Source organism: Erythranthe guttata, chromosome 14 (assembly GCF_056151865.1).
Source record: "Erythranthe guttata isolate IM_541 chromosome 14, IM_541, whole genome shotgun sequence".
Classification (NCBI taxonomy): domain Eukaryota; kingdom Viridiplantae; phylum Streptophyta; class Magnoliopsida; order Lamiales; family Phrymaceae; genus Erythranthe; species Erythranthe guttata.
In genome coordinates, this window is record NC_142546.1 from 21891808 (window position 1) to 21918911 (window position 27104).

At 36.4% G+C, this 27104-nt stretch overlaps 10 protein-coding genes across 10 annotated transcripts; 3 read left to right on the plus strand and 7 right to left on the minus strand.

Moving 5' to 3' along the window:
* Positions 1-1265: 1265 nt before the first annotated feature.
* LOC105959052 (NAC domain-containing protein 90) lies at positions 1266-2780 on the plus strand. Its single transcript, XM_012983073.2, has 3 exons — positions 1266-1526; positions 1630-1913; positions 2447-2780. The coding sequence occupies exons 1-3, from the start codon at positions 1352-1354 to the stop codon at positions 2573-2575; spliced, it is 588 nt and encodes a 195-aa protein (XP_012838527.2). The 5' UTR covers positions 1266-1351; the 3' UTR covers positions 2576-2780.
* A 1242-nt stretch (positions 2781-4022) lies between these two features.
* LOC105958696 (uncharacterized) lies at positions 4023-5419 on the minus strand. Its single transcript, XM_012982704.2, has one exon. The coding sequence runs from the start codon at positions 4918-4920 to the stop codon at positions 4195-4197; it is 726 nt and encodes a 241-aa protein (XP_012838158.1). The 5' UTR covers positions 4921-5419; the 3' UTR covers positions 4023-4194.
* A 639-nt stretch (positions 5420-6058) lies between these two features.
* LOC105958853 (germin-like protein 9-3) lies at positions 6059-7025 on the minus strand. The gene has a single exon (XM_012982855.2). It carries the CDS (start codon positions 6814-6816, stop codon positions 6202-6204), a length of 615 nt encoding a protein of 204 aa, XP_012838309.1. The 5' UTR covers positions 6817-7025; the 3' UTR covers positions 6059-6201.
* A 713-nt stretch (positions 7026-7738) lies between these two features.
* LOC105958854 (germin-like protein 9-3) lies at positions 7739-8875 on the minus strand. The gene has a single exon (XM_012982856.2). The coding sequence runs from the start codon at positions 8374-8376 to the stop codon at positions 7762-7764; it is 615 nt and encodes a 204-aa protein (XP_012838310.1). The 5' UTR covers positions 8377-8875; the 3' UTR covers positions 7739-7761.
* Positions 8876-9478: 603 nt separating this feature from the next.
* On the minus strand, positions 9479-10308 carry LOC105958855 (germin-like protein 9-3). The gene has a single exon (XM_012982858.2). It carries the CDS (start codon positions 10139-10141, stop codon positions 9524-9526), a length of 618 nt encoding a protein of 205 aa, XP_012838312.1. The 5' UTR covers positions 10142-10308; the 3' UTR covers positions 9479-9523.
* Positions 10309-12050: 1742 nt separating this feature from the next.
* On the plus strand, positions 12051-12991 carry LOC105958856 (Late embryogenesis abundant (LEA) hydroxyproline-rich glycoprotein family). Its single transcript, XM_012982859.2, has one exon. The coding sequence runs from the start codon at positions 12331-12333 to the stop codon at positions 12883-12885; it is 555 nt and encodes a 184-aa protein (XP_012838313.1). The 5' UTR covers positions 12051-12330; the 3' UTR covers positions 12886-12991.
* A 355-nt stretch (positions 12992-13346) lies between these two features.
* On the minus strand, positions 13347-14345 carry LOC148765439 (PLASMODESMATA CALLOSE-BINDING PROTEIN 2-like). Its single transcript, XM_088813864.1, has 3 exons — positions 14270-14345; positions 13916-14138; positions 13347-13779 (listed from the first exon to the last, which is right to left on the minus strand). Exons 1-3 carry the CDS (start codon positions 14330-14332, stop codon positions 13754-13756), a joined length of 312 nt encoding a protein of 103 aa, XP_088669990.1. The 5' UTR covers positions 14333-14345; the 3' UTR covers positions 13347-13753.
* Positions 14346-17379: 3034 nt separating this feature from the next.
* Positions 17380-20374, plus strand: NLP1 (nitrilase-like protein 1). Its single transcript, XM_012983074.2, has 9 exons — positions 17380-17614; positions 18316-18364; positions 18495-18586; positions 18722-18873; positions 18964-19010; positions 19119-19152; positions 19349-19515; positions 19710-19806; positions 19909-20374. Exons 1-9 carry the CDS (start codon positions 17529-17531, stop codon positions 20082-20084), a joined length of 900 nt encoding a protein of 299 aa, XP_012838528.1. The 5' UTR covers positions 17380-17528; the 3' UTR covers positions 20085-20374.
* Positions 20375-20466: 92 nt separating this feature from the next.
* On the minus strand, positions 20467-21833 carry LOC148765440 (uncharacterized). The gene has a single exon (XM_088813863.1). It carries the CDS (start codon positions 21676-21678, stop codon positions 20854-20856), a length of 825 nt encoding a protein of 274 aa, XP_088669989.1. The 5' UTR covers positions 21679-21833; the 3' UTR covers positions 20467-20853.
* Positions 21834-22357: 524 nt separating this feature from the next.
* On the minus strand, positions 22358-26874 carry LOC105959054 (rho GTPase-activating protein 1). The gene is made up of 5 exons (XM_012983075.2): positions 26011-26874; positions 24097-24217; positions 23893-24012; positions 23560-23790; positions 22358-23189 (listed from the first exon to the last, which is right to left on the minus strand). Exons 1-5 carry the CDS (start codon positions 26466-26468, stop codon positions 22575-22577), a joined length of 1545 nt encoding a protein of 514 aa, XP_012838529.1. The 5' UTR covers positions 26469-26874; the 3' UTR covers positions 22358-22574.
* Positions 26875-27104: the final 230 nt, after the last annotated feature.

A 27104-nucleotide genomic window follows, 5' to 3' on the forward strand; every position in this document is an offset into this window, starting at 1 on the left:
TAATTTCGTTAATTTAATAGAATTTGTGTAGTTCCAACTGTATTAATTTTCGTAATCAATTACTATGGATCTTACACGTCCACCTTTATGAAGTCAAATTCAACAGAATCATCTATAGATTCATTGGAAATTTTTCTCCAGTTTGTACTCGTTTTGTGCAAAAATACAGTTTCTGATGTACCACAATCTGATATTTACAAGCCAAACGACACATCTTATGATCATCTTGTTTCAAAACGTGGAGCGCGAATGAGATCAAACGAATACAAACTGAAGAATATTCCACATAAAATAGGTAAAATTGTACTAAATTTGACACCGCAATGATGAACATGTAAAAAAATTCATAATCGAGGGATGATTGTAATTACCCAAATACGAAAGATTCTACTAAATTTGAAACATCATGGATAAATATGTGAAAAGATCATAATTGAAAGTGATTGTAATTATCCAAACATTAAATATTTTTTTTATAATTTGATCTTACCTTAGAAGAGTAGCCGTAATTTACACTAAGTTTTATCATAAATTTACACATAACCATAACGAAACATTACTCTTATCAAATTTATTGACTGCTGCATCTAATTTGAAGATTTCCAAGAAATTGCCCGCATGGGTGTAGCTCAACTGGTTCCGGAGGTGGTAAGTTGGAGCAAGGTCCTAGGATCGAATCCTGGCAGCCGCAGTGTGGGAATTTCAACTCCAATGAGATTGGTTCCTTGTGGGCACCAGGTCCGGGTCCGCTACCTTAACGGGCCGTTGAGTTACCATGATTTACATTCCTCCATCAATCCTTGTCGGGCCAAGGGATGGGGGCTCTGGGGGCGAGGGATTTTGCCTTTTGGAGCAAGATTTCCAAGAAATCCAAACGTCATGCAAAACATCATCAACTAAAATTAATAAATATTATGGGATTGACGAGCAAGACCCTTTTTTTTTTCTTTTCTGAAAAGTCTTCTTATTAATATTATTTATATATAATAAATAATAATAATTCGTTATCCACCTAGGTTAACCGTATCTGCTACTGTTACTATACCCACACAACGTACATTTATCCATAAAGAAATAAGTAAAGCAAAAATACAAGTGGTTGACCAGTTCAAGTAAATAATACATATGTCAATTTTTACAGGGTGAATATAAAATCAAAAAAAAATGATAATAATAATTATAAAAAAAAAAAAGACAAAAAAGAATCTCCATATTTCTTTGAAAGTTTCCTGGAAATTAATCTCTTACCACTTTTTTCTCCTTTCACTCGGAAACTCCACCGCTATATATATATACATACATCAAGCACAAATTAAACCAATTATTGCATTCTTTATTTATTTAAATAAATATGGAAGAAATGCCACCAGGGTTTCGTTTTTACCCAACTGAAGAAGAATTGGTTTCCTTCTACCTCCACAACAAGCTCGAACACAATAACAACAATAACAACAACAATAACAACAGCATAAACCGCGTTATCCCTCTCCTCGACATTTACAACTTAGAGCCATGGCAACTTCCGAGTAAAAATCGTGATTTCAAAGCAGTCCGTTAATTATAGAGAGTCGCGTTTTACTAATTACGTCTTTTTTTTTACTAATAATGTTTTAATTATGAACTGGGCAGAGCATTGTGGGGAGCTTTGCCATGGCGACCCGGAGCAATGGTTCTTCTTCGCGCCTAGGCATGAAAGAGAAGTACGAGGAGGGAAGCCGAGAAGAACCACCGGAACCGGATACTGGAAGGCCACCGGCTCTCCTAGCTACGTTCACTCCTCCGCCGGAAAAGTCATCGGAGTTAAGAAAAGCATGGTCTTTTACAAGGGTAAAGCTCCGACCGGTACCAAAACTAAGTGGAAGATGAACGAGTACAGAGCCATTAAACAAGATGGGCCCACTTCTACTCCCAAGGTAATACATACGTACGTGTATATATATTAGGGTAAATTACGGTCGTCTCATGAGGTAAGGTTAAATTACGAAAAAACCCTTATGTTTGGATATTTATAACTGCCCCTTCAATTATAAATCTTGTTACCCGTCTACTTTTGCAATGTAAAATTTGGTAGAACTTTCTATATTATGTTGAATATTCTCTAATTTGTACCCATTTTACCCCATTCGAGGTCCTCATTTTAAAACAAAATGATCATAAAATGTGTTCTTGATTTGTAAATATTAGATTATGGTGCATTAGAAGCTGTATTTCTGCACAAAGTGAGTACAAACTAGGAAACATTCTACAAAATCTAAAAAAATATGTTGAATTTGATACCATAAAGGTGGACGTGTAAAAAAAATCATAGTTGAGGGGGACTGATTTTAATTACCAAATATGAAGGAGTTTTTCGTAATTTGACATTATCTTAATTTACCCTCTATATTATCAGACAGGTACATGTTAATAAATGTTGTCAAATTAATAACGATGTGTATATTTGCAGCTCCGGCATGAGCTAAGCCTGTGCAGAGTTTACGTGGTGTCGGGGAGCCGCCGAGCGTTTGATCGGCGCCCCACTGCAGCGGCGGAGACTTCATCGAGGGTTAATTCTCAAGAAAATAACGATGATTAAGTACTTGGTGTCGATCTAATTCTCTACGTAATTTTTCTAAAGAAAGACGAAATAAACAGAATTTATCAAATAGAGCTGGGGCAGATGCAAAATCAAGAATCGTGTGTTACTTATTTGTACAGTGGTAGTGTCTAATAAATCTAATAAACAGCGTTTATTAAATGCAGCTGGGGAAAATGCAAACTCAAGAGTCGTGTTTAATTTACGGAATTTTTTTTAATTTTTAATTTTTGATAAGTACAGCAGTGATAGTGGTTAATATAATGTCAGGATTACCAAAATATAATAGTAATGATCACTTGTAAGATATTGAAATTTTTGGCTTTAATATGTTTTTTGATGTAACAAGATTTAAATTTATTTCGAAATAAATAATGTTTACACAAATATTTTATACATTGTAATGGACCTAGTTTTAGTTTGCAAAGATACCCATTATGCAATTATTAATTTATTAATTACAGTTTATTTAAACCTCTAAGTTGAACTCATGATTAATTATCAACTAGTCTACGAGGTAAAAATGATTAAATGAAGAAAGTGGTTGATTTGACTTTTTGGTTAGTCAAGATTTGGATTATATTTTTATCTAACCCGTTAACATCATATTCCCCCTCCTTATCAAGACTTGGTCCGCCAAGTCAATTACTAATGGGTGCAACTCAAATGGACACACACCACACACACACACACACACACGTGTGTGTGTATATATAAATATATTTGAAATTAACATTTTTGAAAATTTTATTTTTCTTGAAAGTGAAAAATTAGTGTTAGTTTTGTTGCAAGAAAATTTGGAAAAATGAAAATAGGAAATTCGAAAGAAAAACTTATTACAAAATTTAAAAGAAATCGAATTGGAAAATATAATTAGAGATGATAATAGAGCTAAATGCTAATACCAAGAAGGAAATATTACTCATATTAAAACCACTATTATGAAATTATTTTACATAAGGAATGAGCTAGTTGCACTTTCCCATACAACTCATTTACTGAGCACGAATAGCAAACCTAATAAGATTTACAAGAAAAATTCAAGATAAAAAAACTCCCAATTTTTACAAAGAGTTATAAACGGTCACAAACTCGACTCATAAAAAAATTCAAAGCTCAACTCTAAAAAAGAAACAGAAAAAAACCATACGAATAAGGGTGTAAATGAGCTGAGTCGGCTCGACAAAGTTTGAACCCGATCAAAAAAATAAATACTCAAAGAACTCGAGCTCGTCAAAACAAACAGACTTTGCTCGTTTACACCCCTCAACGCATGTCTTCATTAGTTTGGTAAGAGAAGATCCATTTTGCTAAAAGGGTTGGGTATAGTAATTGGGCCGGATCCTTCTTTTTTCTTAAGCCACACTAATATTACATGGGCCGGATTACTCCATTGAATCAGTAGAACTAAACACTCCCAATGGAGATAATAATCATCAGCAGATTAACTAAAAATTCTACACAAACTTAATTACTAATAATTATTTATGAAGAAGAAAAGGCCAGAGAAATTAAGGAACCAATTAATCACCAATCAAGAGATCAGATGAAGAAGATGATTATAATCAAGTATATGAAAATTGATATTACACAAATTGAAGAATTAATTAAGCAATTAATCAATCAATAAAACCAGTTTTTCGCCAAATGGCGTTGCGCACCTGCCGGAGATCCTTCCCCTTCAACGTCCGGCCGGCACCTTCAAGCACCGAGCACGCCAACAATGGCGAATCCCTAATATCCCTCAGCGCCACTATCTCGTGCGGCGGCAATCTCACACCATCCCCTTCCTCCCCATCCTCATCGTCAGCTTCGGATATCGTGTCGCCCAAATCCCTCGCCCTCCGCATCAGATCCGCCGGCATCACCGGCACGTTCACCGGCGCCGACTGGAGCTGGAGGCGCATCCTTTCGAACGGCGGCGGCGGCGGCGGCCTCTTCGGAATCGTCATTATCCGTGACGAGGAGGCCGACGCGGCGGGGGAGGTGGAGGTGGAGGTGGAGGAGGAGACCGACGCCGATGTGGAGGCCTTGTGGTTGAACACGGGTCGGGACTCGGGTCCGGATCGGGTTTTGAGGTTCTCATTTAGGGCGGCTAGGATGCCGTAGTGGCTGCGGCCGTGGCTCTGAACGGTTCGGGTCGGGTTAGGGTTGAAGGCCGAGTGGGTCGGGGAGGGGGAGGAGCTACCGGAAGGAGTGGTGAAGATATCGTGCTCGGAGAGTTCGAGTGGGGGCGTCGAGGGGGCGGAGATTTGCTGCCCGAATACTGTACCCAGGAATCTATCGGAGGAGGGACGGTTACGCTGGTGGCGCAGACGAGAGGCGCCGCCGCCAAGTTCTTCCATCCGAGTGTGTGCGTCTGTGTGGGTGCGTGTGGGGGCTAGAGAGAGAAAGGGACGTCATATATGATGTGGACAGTATATCTATATGCACACATATACATACACAATCACGTGCGCAAAACAACTTATTCGGTGTTTAAAGGCCGCCGTTTGAACCACCGAGGAGGACGAAGGGTAAAATGGTCATCGGAGGTGATTGATTACATAAATGCAGGCGAAAATTGGGAGGGGGGACCGTTACTAGAGCGAGATGGTCGGCAAAGTTGTTGGAGGTTTTTTTTGACATTTTCTTCTTTCCCTGAAAACGATTGTCACGCATGTACGGTATGTCTTAAATTTCTTCCTATTATTATTATTAGGATAAAGGACATATTACGGCCACCTTAGTGGTATGACTAAATTATGAAAAACTCCTCTGATTTAGGTAATTAGAGTCACATCTCTTTTTTAATATTTGTACATAAAATTTATGTAATTCGGTTATTTATCAAATCAAATCGTATATTTAGTTCGAGGGGTGACAATAATTACTCAAATCGGTTGGGGTTTTTTGTAGATTGACCATAACCCAGGGGTAGCTGTAATTTGCCCTAGAATAAATTACCGTCACCTCTGAGATAAAGTTAAATTATGAAAAAAATTCTTCTGTTTGAATAATTACAAACATCTCTCAATTATGAATCTTCTTAGACGTCCACCTTTATGTTGTCAAATTCACTCTCCGAATCTTCTTAGACGTCCACCCCTTTGCAAAAATCCGTGGATTGTTCTCTAGTTTGTTTTCGTTTTGCAAAAATGTAGTTTCTGATACACCACAATCTTATATTTACAAGTCAATAGACACATCTCATGATTATCTTGTTTCAAAATATGGAGTTCGAATATGGTAAAAGGGGTACAAACTGAATAATAGTTCCACATAATCTAGAATATTCTATTAAATTTGACACCACAATGGTAGACGTGTAAGAAGATTCATAGTTGAGATAAGTAGTTGTAATTTTCCAAACTTTGAGAGTTTTTTTCGTAATTTGACCTTACCTCAGGGGAAATAATTTTCTTTGTATCAAAATGCAAATATTTCATCTTGCCAGTTTAAAATTCAATACAATTTGGCATTAGACAATAGACATTGATCAATACTAAGGTGGATTTCAACAAATCCATACATAAGTAGTAACAATGGGTGCCATTGTTCTAAAGAAAGAACAATTATTAGTTGCAGAAAAGAAAAAAAAAATCAAAATAAAAAACAATCATAAATGAAACATTTCTTTATTTTATCTAGCCCTTGATCCCAGCCTTGATTTTCTGAATAGTGGCAACATCAGTCTTGAAAGACAGTGCCAGAACACCGTCATCAATTGTCGAATTAAACAGACCATTCGGCAAAGAAACGGTTCCAGCATTCGCGCTCCCGAAAGCCGACACAGCAACAGCTGGCGACTTAGGATCGGCATTGTACTGGAAATGAATCAGCCCTTTAGGAAACACAAACAGATCACCTTGCTGTAGTGTCTGAGTATATAATTTATTCGCCGTGTCCACAAATCCCACTTGTAACGTGCCACGTGTCAAAAACAGTAGCTCGGCCGATCGAGGGTGCGTGTGGACCGGGTTCAGTGTACCAGCCGGGTATATCAGCACAGCAAGAGAAACACTCTGTCCATCCAAGGCTGGGAATTGTTCAGCTGCCGCCTTCACGGCTTTGAAAGTCGGAGGAAACGGGCCGTCGATTAGGGAACGAAACCCGGTGTACGTGAAGAAGTTTCCATCCGGTGGTGGTGAGTTTGGTGGCAGCACAAAGTCGGTGAGAATATCGGGATCTCCAGCCAGAGCCATTTCGGCTATGGCTAACGTGGTTATCACTAGGAAGAGTAACTTCTTGCAAGAATCCATTTTCTTTATGTTCTTCGATTCTCTTTTCCCCCCACAGATATATAACCCTACGATTGATTCTTGAAATTTGGTTGATGGGATTGAAGGAAGCTGGGGATTATATATATATAGACGATGAGCTGGTCTCGAGACTATTACTACAAAGTGAATTCCTTGTTATTGGAGTTGGAATTCGGCTCGTAATTGTTGTGAACAATACAGGCTCTATGTTTTTGTCTTCATCTGTTCGGTTTTTGCCAGCTCTCCTTCTAGAGAACATAGAATTTTAGGTTGGCATCTTCTTTCGATATTCGTTCACTAAACATTCCCTATGACAGTTGTTTGAATCTATTTTACGTAATAATATGTAAAATCAATAGACGTAGTTACTAACAAGAACTCGCCAAAGACAACGAGGAAGAGAACATGGCATGAAAATTGTAATACCTAAGAATTTCAGAAACTTCGTTTAGAAACACTTTCCGGAATCACTACATTTCGATAGTCTAACGTAATAAGATAACAATGTAGTTGTACTAAATCAAGAATCACGATTATCGATGAGATTAATGCTAATAATTTAGATATGGTTAGTAAATTTTGTATCTACATATCCATAACTATATTTCAATACGAAAGAATTACGTCACGGCTAGACAGCCTTACTTGGCTCGAAATTTTAAAAAGGTCACTTCGAGGTTTAGATATATCGAATAGTAGGGAGGAGAATTAAAATCGAGTTTAAGCTACAAGTATTTATTTTTGGTCCTTGTGTTGCTGCTTAGCTTCCATGAAGGAGATAATAAGTTTGAGCATTGCCTAATGATATAAAAAAAAATTATGGGAATTCATCTTCCAACAAAATTAGGACAAATTATTTATTGTAGTAGAAGTTTTACACTCTGCAAAGGAGACATGGCTTAAAATAAATAAAATTAAAACATTAATAAATTTATTTATGTTCTTCTAGCCCTTGAGCCCAGCCTTGATCTTTTGAATAGTGGGGACATCAGTCTTGAAAGACCGTGCCAGAACACTGTCGTCAATCGTCGAATTAAACAGACTATTCGGCAAAGAAACGGTTCCGGCATTCGCGCTCCCGAAAGCCGACAAAGCGACAGCTGGCAACATAGGATCGGCGTTGTACTGGAAATGAACCAGCCCTTTAGGAAACACGAATAGATCGCCTTGCTGCAGTGTCTGAGTGTAGAGTTTGTTTGTAGTGTCCACAAATCCCACTTGTAACGTGCCACGTGTTAGAAACAGTAGCTCGGCCGATCGAGGGTGCGTGTGGACCGGGTTCACTGCACCGGCGGGGTATATTAGCATAGCGTATGAAACACTCTGTCCGTTCAGGGCTGGGAATTGTTCCACCGCTGCCTTTACGACTTTGAAGGTTGGTGGGACCGAGCCGTTTACGACAGATCGAAATCCGATGTATGTGAAGAAGTTTCCGTCGGGCGGTGGTGAGTTTGGTGGTACCACAAAGTCGGTGAGGATATCGGGATCTCCGGCTAGAGCGCTTTGGGCTATGGCGAGTGTAGCTACTATTACGAAGATCATTTTCTTGCCGGAACACATTTGAATATGGGCCCACTATAGTTGATTCTTGAAATTAGGTGTTGGAATTGACGAGAAGTAGGCGTGTTATATATAGACGTACGATAACCTGAAAATCGAGTATGTTATTACAAAGTGGATTTCTTGTTATTGTAGTCGAATTCGGCTCGTAATGGTTGTGAACAACGTAGGCACTATGCTTTTGTTTCTTTCTGATACGTTTTTGTTTTCTTGCGATTTCTGCTCTTGATCTCTTGAGATCGTTGATTTCTGTATGTAGACGTAATTACGAACAATAACTTGGTACTCGAAGACAACGACACCTACGATTTTTCGGAAACTTTGTTGAGCTATAGTGCATGGAATATACCATGTGGGGAATTGAAGAACAATAACAGTAATATTTATTATGCGGCGAAAACCAACGTGTGCAGATTTTAGGTCGTACCGATCGGGGGCTCCCGGGAATTTGAGGCGCTATACTAAAAATGGTGATGGAGTTGGTGTTTATCTTCATGAAAAATGCAAAAACAGTAGGGTTGGGGTTGGAAATCGGACCGTACTTTCCACATTTCACCGATTCAGGTTCGCGTATTTTCGGTTTCGGAAAAATCCCTTTTATCCTGAATTTCGAAAATTCCGATTTCCGGTTTTTCCAAATTTTCTGGAAAAGGATTGGAATTTATATTAGATTCTGAATTCCAATTCGGTTCCGGAAATGTTTTCAAAAATTCCATTTTTTTTCTCGGAAATTACACTTAAAATCTCAATATTATTATTTGTTTTATACTATAGTTGACTTAAAAAAAAATGGAAACTTCCGAATTCAACGGATTCCCACTCCGAACCGAACTTTTTTTTATGAAACAAGGTTTTTCATTCCAATTTTTGAATTCTGATTTCCGATTTTTTCCGAAAATTTTCATAATGGAATTTGACTAGTTTTTCACTTCCCAAAAAAATGGACCTTTTTTTGAAAATGCTAATTCCGATCCATCCGAATTTATTCTGAATCCATGATCTCAATTTAAATCAAGACATTTATTCTGAATTGCTTCCAACATAGAATCACTACAGTTTATTTTTGTTGCACAAGTCTAACACTCTTGCAAACAACGGAAAACCTCAAAAAAAAAAAAAAAAAAAAAAAAACATTAAAATTACGTTTCTAGCCCTTGATCCCGGCCTTAAGCTTCTGAATAGTGGCAACATCAGTCTTGAAAGACAGGGCCAAAACACTGTCATCAATCGTCGAATTAAACAGACCATTCGGCAAAGAAACGGTCCCCGCATTCGCGCTCCCGAAAGCCGAAACAGCAACAGCTGGCGACTTAGGATCGGCATTGTACTGAAAATGAACCAGCCCTTTAGGAAACACAAACAGATCACCTTGCTGTAGTGTCTGAGTATATAATTTATTCGCCGTGTCCACAAATCCCACTTGTAACGTGCCACGTGTCAAAAACAGTAGCTCGGCCGATCGAGGGTGCGTGTGAACCGGGTTCACCGTACCAGCAGGGTATATTAGCACAGCAAGAGAAACACTCTGTCCATCTAAGGCTGGGAATTGTTCGGCTGCCGCCTTCACGGCTTTGAAAGCCGGAGGAAACGGGCCGTCGATTATGGATCGAAAGCCGGTGTACGTGAAGAAGTTTCCATCGGGTGGTGGTGAGTTTGGTGGTAGTACAAAGTCGGTGAGAATATCGGGATCTCCTGCTACGGATGTTCGGGCTATGGCTAGTGTGGTAATTACTACTAGGAAGAGTATTTTTTCGAACGAATTCATTTTTTTATTTTTTATTTCTGATTGATCTTGAAATTTTGGTGGTTGGAGTTTTATAGATTGTGATTGAAGAGTAGATGACAGGCTGATTTGGATGATTAATACAATGTGAGAATTTTTCTTGTGATTGTGAACAATGCATGGGAATCTGCTGCTGCTTTTGTTTCTTTATGTTTGGTTTCTTTAATCCTCCTTCCAGAAAACAAACAATATAGCTCGGACCGGTTTGAATCGAGTCGTAAAAGAATCGAGTCGGAACAAATGGTTGTTCGAGCTTGTTTGAATTTGTTTTTATTAAATTTTTAGATATTGTGTTTGAGTTTGATTGGATAAGCAATCGAGCGGAACACGAATTGAGTTAGAGTCTAATTAGGAGTGGAACGGAAATTTCAATTTCCGCCTGTTCCGATCCGAAAAGTTCCTATTTGGAATAACTCTGTGTCCGAATTTTTCCGATTTTTTTGGATTGGAATTGGAATTGTACAAAAAAAAATGGAATTTCTGATTTCCAATCCGATTTAATTTCCGAAATTAATTCCGAAAAATTCCGATTTTTTCTGAAAATACACCTATTAAATATTATATATTATGTAATACTTATTTTAAGTTTTATTTTATTTTCTGAAACAGTAATTTGATTTAAGTTTTGTTTTAGGATTTTGACATATTGAATTATTGTTAGAAACTAATTTTTTTTTGAACTGAAATTTAGAGCCTGTTTGGCTAAGCTTATAAGCTCCTAAAAACATCTTATAAGATGTTTAGGAAGCTATAAGTTGTTAAAAGGTGTTTGGTAAAAAAATTGTAAAAGATCTTATTTTTTCCAAAAATAAGCTGTTAGGGAGCTTATAAGATGTTTTTAAAAAAGTACCTATACCCCACATTTTTTTCTTTAAGATCTTATTTGCTTCTTTACTAAAACACTTAAAATACAAAATTACCCTCAAATACTTTATTATATTACATGAATACTAATAATATTTATATTTTATCAAAACAACGTATTTTGTAATCAAAATTAATAATTAGTTAAATATAATTATCGTAATTATCATAATAATTGTAAAAAAAAATTATTTTCTATTTATATTTTATATGTATATAAAAATACACGAATATTCTTATTATCTCCATAATAAATTATATTTCTTTCATCTATAAAAAAATATTATATTTCTTTTACAACTTTTATTTTATATTATTATATAATTTTATATTATTATTATTATTTGAAAAAATAATTTGTAAATATTATAAATATTTTAGGAACAAAAGTATTTGAGTCAAATAAGTTTAACAATTATACTGGCGTCATGTACTTTTTTGTCATCATAGCAATAAACAGACCTCTTATTTCCAAACATCTGAACAACTTATAAAAACAAAAAGTAACTTATAAGCTATATATCCAAATACCTTAAAAACAATTTTTCAAATAAGATCTAACAGCTTATCAACTCCTAAAACATCTTATCAGATGTAAGAGCTTATAAGATGTTTTAAATAAGCTTAGCCAAACGGGCTATTAGTAGTTATTAATTTTACTTTTATCGACGTGCATATTCTTATTTTTTAAAAAATTATGAAATTTTCAGAAAATTTCCTCTGAGTTTTGAAAATTTGAAATTTATGTAATTTCCAATTTTTTTCCGAAATTTCGAAATTTCCGAGCATTTTGACATTAGAATGAATTTTTAAATTCCAAATATTTTGGAATCGGAATTGGAATTGATTTTGTATTCCGATTTTCTTTTAAAAAATTTCGAAAACACCAACTCCGATGAAATATACTCGACTTTCTCCCCTACTGGTCGGTGAATGGTGCATTTTAGATTAGGGGTGGGCCGGGGGCGGCCGACCCGGCCCATTACTCTTATTAATAACTTTAGTCACATGTTTCAACTCTACATATTATATTTGCCTAACTTTATAATCGAGAAAAAGAACGTGTTAATCAACATCAATATTCAATTTCTCCTATAAATACATAGGATTCAGAAAAAGATCTCCCCTAACTTGTCCAAACAGAACCACACAATACCGAAACTACCCTCCACCAGAACAACCAAAAACAACAACATCCAAGGGCTCATTCGTCATTCCACAGAGTCCCCCCGAAACCCACCACCACCACAAAAACCCTCCCATCTCCCAATTAGCAACCACACACACACACACACACACACCGTGATATGGGCAAAGAGGAGAAGAAGTTCAATTGGGGCTCCGCCCTGGTCGGCGCGGCGGCCGCCACCGCGACGGCGCTGGTAATCTCAACCAAGCCCCGGGACCCCACCTTCCACCTCATCTCCATCGATCTGACCTCATTCAAGCTCAATTTCCCCGCCCTAGACGCCGAGATGATCCTCACCGTCCACGTCACAAACCCTAACGTAGCCCCGATCCACTACTCCGACACCGAGATGTCGATCTTCTACGACGGCTCCCTCCTCGGCTCGGCTCCCGTCATGGCCGGCTCCCAGCCGCCCCGATCCTGCCAGATGCTCCGCCTCCCGGCGCGGCTGAGCGGCCTCCAGCTGGCGCAGAACGGGAAGAAGTTCCTGGCGGACGTTGCGCGGCGGGAGATGGTGCTGGACTCGACGGTGGATATTAGCGGGGCGGCGAAGGTGCTGTGGTGGAACCACAAGTTCAAGGTGCACGTGGACAGTCACGTGATCGTTGACCCTCTCTTCTTTGATGTCATTGACCAGGAAAATAACTCTAAACTGGATTTTGTTCAGTCGTGAATTATTGACTGTTTGGCTAATTATTAATCACTGTACTGTACTGTTGTTGTTATGTGATATTTCGTATTGCTAATCAAAATGATTATAAATAATCATGTTTTAATTATTTCCAGCACAAATTATTTCGTTGGTAGAAAATTTCTAATATCATCAAACGTTGATCGGTTGACGGATAATTGTTGGTCAACCAAATATATTAATTAAATTTTATTAGAATATAATTTTAATTTCCTAAAATAGGGGTGTTTTATCTTCTTTAAATAATATTGGCAGTGGACTGAAATTTGACTTTGAAGTAGTTTTTTGTTGATTTGCTTTTAATTGTTATGAATTGGTAAGTGATTACGACATTGTGATATTATGGGCGAACGTGCATGTTTAGAATTAATTTGAATTTGGAAGTGTTTGTAGAATTGCTATAAATTATTTTGAACTGATAAATGATGATGGCACAATGACACTGGAAAAATGTGGATGCTTTTATCTCCAAAATTTGGATTTTTTTGAAGTGAACTAGGTGGTGGATATTCGGTATACGGTATACCTATCAACCAACTCATTTCGAAATCAAAATCCGACCCATTAAGGGTGGGTCGGCAATGAATTTTAAATTTGAGCAAAAATTGATTTGTCGAATAAATTGGTTTTCAGGTCGGTATTCAACAGACTCAATCCAAACCCAACCATAATTGTAGTGTAGATCTGACTTAATTCTGTGCAATAAATCTTATAAAAAATAAAATAAAATACACGGTAATATAAATAAGCCCAAAATGGCACAAATTTATTATTAAATTAGTCCAAACTGCTAATTACCCTTATTCTAAATTTATTTATCTCCGGTGATGAAATAGATGATCAACGTCTCTCAGGGGTAGTGGCATGAACCATAAGCTGCACCACAAAACAATTAAAAAAAAAAGAATAATCAACGAATTTATTATACATTTTTTTAGCACAAATTATTATATTTATCAAAATTCAATTTAAAAAAAAAGGAAAAAAGAGAGAATAAAAATTGAAAACTTACAGGGATCAGTAATAGCAATAGTGCCAATGTCTTGCTGGCAAACATTATTTTTTCTATAATTAAGGTCAAGCATGTAAGAAGCATGGCTCCTTAAAATATTGGGATCAAAACAAGAACCGCCTGGTTTTATTGCGCTGCAGTCGAGCCCCGACGAGCAAGCCGTGTCTATAAAACTCTGCATTGCCGCATCTGATGCCGTAAATTTCACCACACACCAATCTCCCTGCACCAATCAATTCAAAAAAAATAAAAAAAATATTATTATTATTTAATTTCATACATTTTTTTTTCTTTTTTGTTAAGTAATATTCGTGAAGAAGTATTAAATCTATTTAATTAAGTCATGTATGTAACCTTGCAGATGCCAACACATAGCAACAGCAAAAACAATAATGAGAATGCATTTAGCTTTGCCATTTTACTTCTTTCTCTATGTAAATTTTCATCTAACACACACATATTTATATATAAAAATAAATATATATAGTCGAATTAAATTCCCAAAATCAGGGGAAATATTTGCATAATCATTTACATACTTTGTGTTTTCTTTTTTTTGCTTCACCCTTTTATTGTTTATTATATAATATGGCTTTTATGAATCTGATTGGGCTTGAAACACACAATACAATAATTAAGATTGGTCAAATATTTGAGTAATATATGTTTAAAAGCAAGCCCAAATCATGATTAGACCAAATAAAGGGTATAATATTTATTTTGGTTTAAATACACTTTGAGCCTATAAAGTATAGCTTATATAACACTAACCCTCTTAAAATATCAATTACAATGTTAACATCGCTTAACGCCAATTATTTTGTATCTTATATTTTAAGACCTTAGGATTACGATTAATTATGCATTGATTTCTTAAATTTATTATAAATATATTGCATTGATATTTTATAATTTTTTTTTTTGTTGAGAAAAACGAAAGTATTATTAGGCATGAGCAGCCAATGATGGAGGAAGGGTGAACCCTTCTGTACAAGAAGATTCATGAAACTTAGCAATAGCATTAGCTAGACTATTGCCGCAACGTTTAATAAAAGAAAATGAGATATAGTCAAAAGAGCGAGCAATGTCCATGCAATCTTCAATGAGAGCGCCGTAAGATGCTGAGTTTGATTCTCCACCCTTCAAGGCCTCGATAATACGTAGATTGTCTCCCTCTATCATAACGAAATTCCAACCCACTTCTCTAGCCTTTCGAATAGCTTGTAGAGCAGCTTTGGCTTCCCCGTCGATTGATTTCGGCCTACCTAAAATTTTTTCAACACACCACCATATGCACTTCCCTCGCCAATCTCTTGCGATCATAGATGTAATGAAGAAGTCTCTGTCCACTGAGAAAGTTGTATCAAAATTGATCTTAATTATACCATGAGTCGGGGTAACCATGTAGAGGGGTATTCAGATTTATGGCCAATGCCCGCCGGCATCTTCGTCGCCCGGTTGAAGCAAGAAAGATAATCTGCATTCCAATGAATAATATCGTCTGCGCCAATAGTACTTTCGCCATGCACTTCACAGTTGCGAATCTCCCAAGCTTTCCACATCATGATCGATGCTAAGGACAAGAAATCTGCATGAAGAGTTTGAGATATATATGCAAACCATGACTCAAAGTTAAGGTAGTTATGCAAGAATATTCCTTCGAATGGTTGTTGCTGCCAAATAGAACCCATGTTTCGGCATTCCGAAGTAACATGCAAAATAGACTCAGTGACCCCGCACTGATGGCAGAACAGGGAGGTGGCAACTTTTCGTCGGAACAATTCAACCTTTGTCGGGAGAATATTCAAGATCCCTCTCCAAATAAATATCCGATTTTTTTGTGGAATTTTAAGTGCCCACACAGTCTTCCAAAAGGTCGAATCAATGCCATTTGATGCTTGGCCATGTCGATTCCCAGTCCCAGCACTCTGCAAGATAGCCGATAGCATGAATTAACAGTGAATCTGCCATGAGGAGTGAACCGCCAAACCATCTTGTCTGCTGCCCGAACACACCCTATTGGAACCGAAAGTATTCTGTCCCTATAAAATTAGTGATGCAAAAATAAGAATACTTAGTTATTTGGACATCATTGATTTTTGAATGTTTTTTTAGTTGTAGTATATATACTGTTCATCGATTTACTATTCTTTCTGTTCAATAACTTAACTCTTAGTTTTTTTTTTGAAAAAAAATCAGGCCAACAACAATTATAATTTAATGTTCTTAAGGGCATCTCTGACCGGACGCCATAACGGCATTTTTTCATTTAATTTAGGTGTTTTTAGCCTCCCACCCGAAATTCCTATATCACCATTACACCTAAAATTATAGAGATTTGGTTTTAGCCTCCCACCGTGGTTAACCCCCATATCACTAAATACTCAAATCCTATTTCTCCACCAAATTTTTTGGTTAAAGAATTTTCATCTCCCATCGGTCCACCATTTTCCTATTTTTTTCCACCAAATCCTATTTTTCCTACCAAATATAGAGGTGAAAATATGATTTGCCGTAATTAAAACCATTTTATTAAGTACCATATAAAATGACGATTTTAACTAATTACACCCGATTACCAACTTATTAGCATATTTATCGTAAATACATAGGTATTAATTATTAAAGTAGTTTTTAAAATATAAATACATTTGTTATTATTAACAAAACATTAATTCTAATAATATAAATACGCTTATTTTTAATTAATTTGTATATTTTGTTGGTATCAATGTTTATTAGTTCATTTCTTTACTTAACTAATACACTAATTGCTATTAATAAAATATAATAAGCAACAATAGAATAATTAATAAAATACACTTTAATTGATGAAATACAGGACGAGACATTTAAATTGAAAACATAATTTTTAAAATTGATAACATAACTTTTAAATTATATACTTAAAAAAATTATTACTTAACATTGGATCTAAAATTAATATTTATGAAATAAAATATAATAAAATTACGATTAACATTATATTTATAATTTTGGGGCCTATACGGTGAGCTGCCATGGGAGACCAAACCAAATCCCATTTCCTATAAGTGGTGAAATGGTGAAATATTATTATTTTAATATTTGGTCTAAATTCTGGTGAAACCCATTGGAGACCAAAAACATTATTTGTCCACCAAAAATGGTGGAGGGGTAAAATGCTGTGCTACCGGTGGGAGATGAACCCATTTTCTCACCACAAAAAATGGAATTTGGTGAAAAAATGGTGAAATCAGTCGGAGATGCTCTAAATATGTACCCAAAGCAGCATATTATTTTTAAATTTTAAAATATTGTATTTCTTAATTTATATTTGTAAGAATATAATATAATTATTCTTTATAGTTATTCCATCCAATAAGAGAGAAAATTTTAAGATATTAGAATTTAAAATACTAATTAAATGGTGCTTGAGGGGTAAGTGTTATAAATGATATTTTTTGTGGGCAAGTGCTACAAATGGTGTAGTTCAGGGGGTAGAATGTAATATAACCTTATTATTTTATAGAGAAATATTTTTGAACCATCAATAAATAAATAAAATCAGGAGCTTTTACTTGTGTGGAGTGTTGACTTGTTCGTTGACCACCGGCAGAAATTAGAGGCGAAAATGGCGAAAAGCAGAACAGTCACCGTCTCCGCCCTGCAATTCGCCTGCTCCGACGACGTCTCAACCAATGTCGAGACGGCGGAAAGGTAAAAAAATCCATTTTACAGGAATTAAAACCTTTTCTATTTTCCGGTTCCCGATATTGGTTTTTGTGGTTCAAACAGCCGCCGTGTTTCAATTAATTTGTAGTAGTAATTCGCATATCGCGATGTAAATTTTAACCTAAAAAATGTGAATTTGTGAATTTTGTAGTGAAGTTTACGATTTTGGGGATACTGATTAGTTGGAACTCTGTGTACAAGCTTCTTCTACTAGGGTTTGAGCTATTATATTTTATTTTTTCGAAGATTTTATTTTTGGGTAATAAGTTGTAATTAATTGATCCAAAATCAACTCAATCTTGCAAACACTCTTGTGTAGGTCTTCTAATTTCATGTTAGTTTAAATTAAACTCGAAAGGCTCAAATCGTTTGCCCTAATTTAATTGTATTTCCGTTCTCATCTTCTAGGTGTATTTGTAGATCATACTCTTCTGTGATTTAATTCTCGAAGAAAAAAGATGGACAACGAAAGTTATTGTTCAGCTTATTTATTAGGTTACTTGTTTGAATACCAGCCTGCACTCTGAACCTTAAAGGAGCCAACATTGAGATGTAGAAGAATACGATCTAGACAGTGTTATCAATTTGCGGCTTGTGTTTAGTTGAAATATTATTTGTTCACATTTTAAATTTGTATCGTTTTCATATCGTGTCACATTTGTCATTTATAATTGTTCTAAACGCAGGTTGGTTAGAGCAGCTCATCAGAAGGGCGCAAATATCATTCTTATTCAGGTTTGTGAGCCAATTTTCTTACCGTCTGGAAGGATTGAAAAAGAGGCCGCCTTTAACTTTGTCTATCATTTACTCACAATATGTGCACTACATCGTTCATTCACATACATTATCTACATGTCTGTTTCAGGAATTATTTGAGGGTTATTACTTTTGTCAAGCACAAAGGGAAGATTTCTTTCAGCGAGCTAAACCTCGTAAGGAGCACCCCACAATTCTAAGGTATGAATATTCTGCTTAGGATCTAGTTCGTTGGCTTTGCTTTGCTTTGAATGCTCTAGTTTTTATCGAAAGCCCTTTAATTAGTTAATCTTTAATTTTTGGTAGTAGTCTTTGTAACTAAAGTTGTGCATTCAGGATGCAAAATCTGGCAAAAGAGTTGGGAGTGGTGATACCAGTTAGCTTTTTCGAGGAGGCAAACAATGCGCATTATAATTCAATTGTCGTAATTGATGCTGATGGAACTGATCTTGGACTTTACAGGAAATCCCACATCCCAGACGGGCCTGGTTTGTCAACTTCGATTATATGCATATACTATGTTTTTTTTTCTTCGCAATAAGGTTTATATATAATACAGCTGATTTTGTCATCCTCAGGCTACCAGGAGAAGTTTTATTTCAATCCAGGCGATACTGGTTTTAAGGTTAGGACCAGTAAATCGACCAGTTATATCCTCTTTCTTCATCGAATTTAATACTCTGTTGTTGCATCATCCTTTCTGATTGTTTCACAATTTTGGTGATGCTAACAGGTCTTCCAAACTAAATTCGCCAAAATTGGAGTAGGTAAGATGCATTTACGTCTACCTTTATTATTATTGTTCATTGAATGCTCGAAGGTACCAAAAATAGCAACAGAGAGATCCAATATTCTTTATTTTTTATCGTTTGGGGTTCATTGCAACACTAGTAACAGATTAACAAAGTAGCGTATTACTTCTCGTTGTAAGCTGAAGATTACTCCTTGTTACTTCTTGACCAGCTATTTGCTGGGATCAGTGGTTTCCTGAGGCAGCTCGAGCGATGGTACTTCAAGGTGCGGAAATATTATTCTACCCCACTGCTATTGGTTCTGAACCTCAAGATCAGGGCCTAGATTCTCGTGATCACTGGAAAAGGGTGATGCAAGGCCACGCCGGAGCTAATTTGGTGAGTTATTAATCTGGTTAATAATTTGTATGCATTCTCTATTAGTATTAAGACAATAAAGTCTTTTTGCTTTCTTTTGGGCTTTGGCGCTTTTTATTTATTTTTATTTTTTAATTTTCTTATACTACAATCACAGTGTAATTTTGGGTAGTTTTTGCTTTGCCGAATGACCGATAAGCCCTTTGTACATTCAGGTACCTTTAGTAGCTTCGAACCGAATTGGTAAGGAGATAATAGAGACAGAACATGGCAAAAGCGAGATCACATTCTACGGGAATTCGTTTATAGCAGGTGAGCCCTTTTTGCAAAATTAGATAAAATTGTTCTTTTCCAATAAAAATTATCTGTTTTACCTTTTACGGTTTATTACTGGAAAGGAGTTTGAACATGTAGGACCCACGGGAGAATTGGTCGCTGATGCTAATGATAAAGATGAAACGATTCTTATTGGTCAATTTGATCTGGACAACATCAAATCCAAGAGAAGCAGCTGGGGTTTGTTCCGTGATCGACGCCCAGATTTATACAAGGTGCTTTTGACGTTAGACGGCAGCAACATTTCTTCTTGATATCACCACACATGCAGGCCTTAAGAAGGATAATTTATTTACTTGTTTGAATAATAAATTACATGGTTCATTTGTCGGAATCGAAGGTAAAAAAATGTCCCCAAGACTCATCCGATGAGTCTGTGAGCAATGCTAACTGAATCATGTAAAACCCTTCCGTTCGTTGTATTTTTTTTCTACCTTTTGTAAGAATGTGCAAGATTCCATCTTTTCGCAGTTATCGTAACTTTTGGGATATGTTTCTTGGAATTAGTATTTTTCAGACGTAATTTATTGCCATATTAACCTAATATCCACTCTCACTTTCTAGTTTGACATATCTGTGCCAATTTCTCCAAGATTAACAGAGGTATAATAAACCAAGAGGCAATAGATACAGGTATACTGACAATCCAGAAAGTCATATATATACACACATATGTATACACATACACATACAAATGTTACAGTAATCTGAAGATGAAACTAGTATAACTGAAACTGTAGACAAAAGAAGTAAGAAGGAAAAGGCTGTACAGTTTTCTGCAGTAGGATTCACTACAGAATTTTTTTTTAGCCCCAGTACACATATAAACCACAAAAGCAAACCGAAAAAGAAAATCCGAAAATTAAAATAAAAAACCCTAATAGCATTTATCACCTTCTCCACAGCCTTTTATTTGCATACTTGCTGAGGAAATAAGAAACAAGAACCCGAGAAAAGGAAAAGTGAATTATTTATTTTTTAATTTTTTTTTGAGAAAAAAGGAAATACGGAAATTTGTTCCTACTATATATCTCCTCCGTTGTTATTGTCGATTACTCCATTTTCTCCGTCACCATCTTCATCAACAAACTCGTCGTCCGAGTGAACAAACTGCATTTTAAGACGTCCATTTTCACGGCATGCATGCAAGAATTCTTGAGTAGGAATCTTTACTTCCTTAAGAATAAACCTCCCATCTTCTCGGAAGGATATAATACACGTCCACGGCTTCCCACTCCTCCCTACACAAGAAATCGGGGGCGGAAATTCCCTAATCTCCCCTACGCTACTACTCCTCGATTTCCTATAACGAAAAATATCATGATGTTCGTCATTATTTTCCGCATGATGTATATTTCTCGTAAAACTCGTCTCCTCGTCAATGTTATTACCACCACCACTATTAATAATGACATCATCATCATCATCGTCACCATCATTATAATTATTCTTCAATACTAATAAATCATCCGCGTCATCAAAACTCTCGAACCCTAGCCCCTCCGTGCACAACGACAGGCTCTCGGAATTCATCGAAGAGAAGCTCTCGCTGTGGCCGTGCCTGTACTGCTTTTTCTGGCCATGGTTGTAAGGGGAATAGATTTCGCCGTTTTTCTCGTGATTTTTTTCGATGGGCGGTGGCGATTGAGGAGGGGGGTCGTGATTATGATTAAGGAGAAGATCGTGGCTCTCTTTGAAATGTAACTCGCCGAATAATTCGGTGAAGGAGGTATGGTCTATTGTTTTCATGGATTTTATTTGTTTCCATGGTGAGAGAGATTCAATTAGTGTTGGAGTTTCTGGCAATGGCTTCTCAAATATGTGTTCTAGCCCACCACAGGCTGCCATTATTTTCTCTCTCTTTGTTTTTTTTTTTTTTTTGTTCAAAATCAAATTATATGAACAAAATACTAATCTGTTCTAAGGGTAGAGAGAGAGAGAGAGAGAGAGAGATACATAATAGATACACGGGAAGGGCATGAAATTTGTTGATAAAGTCCAATAAGATTGGAACTATTTATTGGGGTTGCTACTTTTAAGGGGGTGCCTACTTTTTATTAAGGGTGGGTGGATGCTTTAAGTGTGGACCTTTTTTCAATTTAGTGGTCACAGATTCCACACACACACACACACATATGTGTGTGTGTACATGTATTATGTATATATAGGTTTCAACATATTCATATTCACAAGTATAGGCTTGACAAAAGCTACAATAAATTCGTATATTGTTTCCGTTCTTTTATCGGATACAAAGCATTGTTCTTCGATAAGTTGTAAGAAAACGATGGATTCTATCTTTCAATTCAAGAATGTATACTAAAGTGGCATAAAGTAATAAACCTACAAAAATAAAGAATGTCGAAAAAGTTTATGAGCCACAAGCTCTCGCTATAGTGGTTCAATGTAATCTATGCCTTCAGTCACCGTGACTGGATATTCCGTATCGGAAATTCCATCCGCTGAACTTTTACATCATCATAGAATTCATATATTTCATAGACGTAATGAAGGATAAAAATCGTACTTACGCAAACCACATCTTAGCATTCAACGAACCGAGTTTTTCTCTCACAACACTACATTCATCGAACCTACCACGATTAAAAGAAGCAACCTTCACACACGATTAGTAACTAGTTTCACTCCATACATGATCAAACGGGGCGTTAAATACACAACAAAATCAGTTATTAAATGTTAAAAAAAAAATTAAAAAAAAAAATCGGTAATGGACCTTTTGTTCACCACCAAGTTTCAAACCGTTCTGTCATTGAATTTACACGGCTCAAGTTGCTAGCAGCTCCCTTGTTCTTGTTATCAATCTTCACAACAGCTAAATCGGCACTCTTCTGGCTATCAATATCTTTAATCTTCAATCCCGATTTTGTGTGGTTAGAATCACTCGATTGCCCTGTTTTGCTCCTTACATTCTCTTCAATAAACGGATGATTCATTACTACTCCAGTTTTCTTCGTACTGTAAACTTCTTTATAGACCCGACAAGGAGTTTTACAAGAACCACTTCCATCGGATTCTTCCGTGTAAGTTGAATAACTAGGATAATCCTCATCAGTGATTTCATCAGCTTGGCTAGTAACCGAACCGGTATCCAAACCAGTATCCGAACCAGGATCATCCGAGAGAAAATCCTGTATTATCTCTTCATTTGGTTCATCCTTGTCCAACCGCGAAGAAGAAGTCTGATTTCCATTGTCATCAGAAGGTTCCGTGTGTGGAAGTAAAGTTGTTGGTTCGATAACAGAATCTTCTCTTTCTTGTAGAACCTTCTCTACGAGAGTCTTGAGGAAATTCATCACTTGCACTGCGTACATCAATGCAGTCAACGGATCATCCATCTGTAAAACAGACCATACATCAATTAATAGATTTAAAACAAGACTTTGTTTGGTTGGGGAGATTAGCTATGACTAATTAAATAGCTTGACTTTGTTTGATGTTTGGTACACCCAAGAACTTCCCGGGTCGACCCGGAAATATTATGTTATTATGGCTTCTCTTGCCTTTTAGGGAGCTTTTAAATAACTGGACTTTGTTTGGTGTTTGGTAAACCCAAAACATATCCGAGTCGACCCGGAAATTTTATTTTATCATGGCCTCAATCATGTCAAATATAATACAATCCGGTTTTTATTTTATTAGATTGTTTAATCTTATCTTGATTAATCTTATCTTATGAACCAAACGAGGTCTAATTGGGGGAGTTACCTGTGTCATATTAGGTGCAAAGACCATGGCAATATTGCGTGCGTTCATCTTATTGAGATGTTCCTCTTGGACAACGTCAGCCATTAGATTGATTGCCCAATCCAACAGTGCAGATTCGGTTGGGGGTAGAAGCCTTACGAGTGCAGTGCTGTCCTCTTCTGACTGGCATTGCATCACCTGCTCGGGCGAGAGAGAATCAAGAACTCCATTCGGGAGTTCTCTGAACCAAGCCTATATATGTCGCATACCAAATTAATATTCTCACGAGCAAGATAAATACTAAAATAATAGATCACCGTAAATACTTCAAGAGAGAACCTCGTTATAAGTTACCTTAATCAGGCCAGCCAAACAGTGTACGTCGATTCCTTGTGGAATAACACCTCTGTTTAATTGGTCTCTAACAAATTCCTCTTGGCTATTGCCAGCAGCTATCCTGAAAATCCCTTCAGCCTGCATATATACGAAAACCCCCATTTTCATCGCTACGTGAATTAATATTTCGGATATTTTGTGTATATTATTACAGTTACGTACCTGAAGGCCACCTTGAGAATACAAATGCCTTTGCATAAGCAGAAGGATAGTTGGAATACTATTGCCTCTGTGATCGTAACACATCTGCATCGATTCTGTAGAGACTCCAAAAACAGTGGTACTGTGCATGGATAGCATAGCACAAGTTCAGTAAGGAAGGAGTTTAATTTTAACGAAGTGGACATAACTTAATGCATATAATAATTCAAAAAAAGTAATCATAAGTAAATGTTTGCTGATATCTTCGGCACAGCTAGAGAAAACATCGCTTCTATTATATGAAGCAGCAACATAATCATGCAAACATAAACTTAGGCATGCAGATTGTTACCACCGTCAAGGGACTAAATTACATTCAATTTCTTAACTATATGTCGCCTATAATACATCGATCATTTTGATCTGATCGGGATCTAAAAAGGGAAAAACTGCAGTGAACAAGATAATGTTTAGAACAAGACTGAAAGAAATACGGTAGAGATACAAGAAAATTTTCAAATCTAACAACCAGACTGAAAATATTACATAAATTACTAAAATGGCACTTTCATCTATTGGTTATCCAATTGGACTCAAAGCTTTTATAGTCGATAAGCATCTTACCAGCAAATACCTTGTCTTAGATTAGAAGAGTTTTAACAGATATAACCACCTTTTAAGGTTTCAATACAATCTAATACTAGAAATATTCTAAGAGCATCTTCGAGCGAATTTATGCTTGAGTGGGTGGAAATATGCGTTATAATCATCACAATTCACACATGCTTCGAAGTTTTAATTTGTAAGCACTGAGCAGCAGCCATCCATATCTAGCTAATTTGCCCAGAAAAAATAATTGGCATTTACAGAAACAACTTTAAATGCATTCATATGATAGATTTTAAGTTTTACGAAGAATCGAGGGAAATTGTCCAAGTAATAATATTCAGTATTTCCTCTTTTAGAAAGAGACAAAATTAAAGCATCTGCGAAGTCGGAATCTTATTCTTGAATAACATAAGGTAATAAATCCTAAATGGAAATGGCCGCTAATATCTTTTCTCAACTGAAAATGGAAAATTCATGATCTTATATGAAGAATCATGTCGATTTGAGTATTAAAATACTTTCATTTTAGGAGACATACTTGTAAATGAATCAACATTAGAAAGGAAAAAGCACATATCATCACTGTTACAGTACAGTGGAGAAGAACAAATAATCGAATGACTACAAATATCACACATGACACATGCTATTTAATTACTAACTATTCATGGAAAAATATTTAAGAAGCTAAATGTCAAGATCCAACAACAGTAACTCGGTATATGATACTCCGAAGCCAATTGGATACACTTGCATACGTAACCACTCGTATAATTCCTACAAACCAATGATATTTATTAAGATGCGTACAATTCTACAATCACAATAACAGGTGGCTTCGAATTGATTAAAACAAGGGACCACTTCCAGAATTTCGATTTTCAGTCTGATTAAGTCATTTCACACAGATCATATCAGATTCACAACAAGGATCGCAAACGACAAAAAAAGCAAGAAGAACACATTCGAAACAGAATACACCAAATTGTTCGAGAAATCAACCGAACTCGAAAATACACAAACGTACAAATGGTTGAGCAAACAATCCAATCCCCAAAGTCCTAGCTGATAACGAGATTAATCTTTCATTCTTCACTAATATTATCGTAGCACAGGTTTAAAATCATTTCCGTACAATATGCTATAACGACACAATCCAACAATCACGGAAATCCAGCAGAAAACCAAACATAATCCAGTTCATAATTCCTCTACAGAAATTACCATAAATGAAACACAAATTAAAGATGCAAGAACCGAAACCCATAGAAAAAATAATAATAAAAAAAAATCAAGAAGAATTCAGAGAGAAGAATATGTATATACCTAGCACTAGGAGCCCTCCTGGGAACATCAGGCTCAAACTCAACAGGCAAGCCCAAGAAGCCATGAAACCTATCAAAAGTCACGTGATTAACATGCTGCACATCACTAGGCCAGCTGATCTCCATACCCCCCTCACTGCATTTATCACCACCACCGCCGCCGCCGGAGAAATCGCCAGCACCCGTCTTGCAAACAGCCCAAAAGCTCTTCCTAAACAGAGTGAACAGAATCGCCAAAAGAGATAACTGATCTCTCCCGTCGCTATTATCACTCTCCCTTCTCACTCCATTCTCCTCCTCCTCCTCTGCGTCACTCATCGCAAAAATACCCGCATCGCCGCCGTCCGCCGGATACAGCTGAGTCTGGTGGTGGAACAATGTGGGATTGTGGTGGGTGGTGGGTGCGGGACTTGAAGGGGGAGAAGATGACGATGGCGGTGAGTGGAGCACCTCTGTCATCTATTGAACGAATCAACAACAAAATGTGTGGGGTTCCAGTATCTTATTTAAAGAAACTGTGAGATTAGATAATGGAATTGAGATTAAACAAAAAAAAATGGGGTTTGGTTTGAATGGCGATGTGGAGGAGAGAGAGAGAGAGAAGAGAGAGAGAGAGAGAGTGGAGTTGGTTTGAAGTAATGGCAAAGAGCAGAAGACGTGAGAATCATGAAACCATTTATTTAATTCAGTTATACTTTGTGCTGCTTCTGGTTTGTCTTCTCCTGCTGCATATTCTTTTTTTTTTTTTTTTTTAATTAATTAATTTTTGAAGAAGAAGAAGAAGTGAAATGATTAAATAAATGAGGGTAAGGTTGTAAATAATGCTGTGGTCCTTGTGAACTGTTTGTTGCTAATGGTTTATGGTGTTTCGGGTAGACACTTTTTTTTTTTTTATTATTATTTTTATATTTTAAATGACGCAATTGAATCCAAATTCACCGGATAATTGATGTGGATCTGATCAGATTCGGTTCGATTTATGTGGATCCGGTTTGAATTAAATCTACTTAGAAATAATCTGGATGAAACTAAGTTGACAGCTATTAGAAACTAGATCCAATTTGGATTTATTGAAAATTCGATAAAAATGGAAGT

Excerpts from the sequence above, each read along its gene's own strand:
- LOC105959052 (XM_012983073.2), top strand. The coding sequence starts at position 1,352 with ATGGAAGAAATGCCACCAGGGTTTCGTTTTTACCCAACTGAAGAAGAA. Across the intron at positions 1,527-1,629 it reads AGAGCCATGGCAACTTCCGA|AGCATTGTGGGGAGCTTTGC; the intron begins GTAAAAATCGTG and ends TGAACTGGGCAG. Across the intron at positions 1,914-2,446 it reads GGCCCACTTCTACTCCCAAG|CTCCGGCATGAGCTAAGCCT; the intron begins GTAATACATACG and ends GTATATTTGCAG.
- LOC105958696 (XM_012982704.2), bottom strand. The coding sequence starts at position 4,920 with ATGGAAGAACTTGGCGGCGGCGCCTCTCGTCTGCGCCACCAGCGTAAC.
- LOC105958853 (XM_012982855.2), bottom strand. The coding sequence starts at position 6,816 with ATGGATTCTTGCAAGAAGTTACTCTTCCTAGTGATAACCACGTTAGCC.
- LOC105958854 (XM_012982856.2), bottom strand. The coding sequence starts at position 8,376 with ATGTGTTCCGGCAAGAAAATGATCTTCGTAATAGTAGCTACACTCGCC.
- LOC105958855 (XM_012982858.2), bottom strand. The coding sequence starts at position 10,141 with ATGAATTCGTTCGAAAAAATACTCTTCCTAGTAGTAATTACCACACTA.
- LOC105958856 (XM_012982859.2), top strand. The coding sequence starts at position 12,331 with ATGGGCAAAGAGGAGAAGAAGTTCAATTGGGGCTCCGCCCTGGTCGGC.
- LOC148765439 (XM_088813864.1), bottom strand. The coding sequence starts at position 14,332 with ATGGCAAAGCTAAATGCATTCTCATTATTGTTTTTGCTGTTGCTATGT. Across the intron at positions 14,139-14,269 it reads TATGTGTTGGCATCTGCAAG|GGAGATTGGTGTGTGGTGAA; the intron begins GTTACATACATG and ends TGATTGGTGCAG. Across the intron at positions 13,780-13,915 it reads TATTGCTATTACTGATCCCT|CTTATGGTTCATGCCACTAC; the intron begins GTAAGTTTTCAA and ends TTTGTGGTGCAG.
- NLP1 (XM_012983074.2), top strand. The coding sequence starts at position 17,529 with ATGGCGAAAAGCAGAACAGTCACCGTCTCCGCCCTGCAATTCGCCTGC. Across the intron at positions 19,153-19,348 it reads ATTCGCCAAAATTGGAGTAG|CTATTTGCTGGGATCAGTGG; the intron begins GTAAGATGCATT and ends CTTCTTGACCAG. Across the intron at positions 19,807-19,908 it reads CGGGAATTCGTTTATAGCAG|GACCCACGGGAGAATTGGTC; the intron begins GTGAGCCCTTTT and ends TTGAACATGTAG.
- LOC148765440 (XM_088813863.1), bottom strand. The coding sequence starts at position 21,678 with ATGGCAGCCTGTGGTGGGCTAGAACACATATTTGAGAAGCCATTGCCA.
- LOC105959054 (XM_012983075.2), bottom strand. The coding sequence starts at position 26,468 with ATGACAGAGGTGCTCCACTCACCGCCATCGTCATCTTCTCCCCCTTCA. Across the intron at positions 23,791-23,892 it reads GTTTGGCTGGCCTGATTAAG|GCTTGGTTCAGAGAACTCCC; the intron begins GTAACTTATAAC and ends CGACATATATAG. Across the intron at positions 23,190-23,559 it reads TTGCACCTAATATGACACAG|ATGGATGATCCGTTGACTGC; the intron begins GTAACTCCCCCA and ends TCTGTTTTACAG.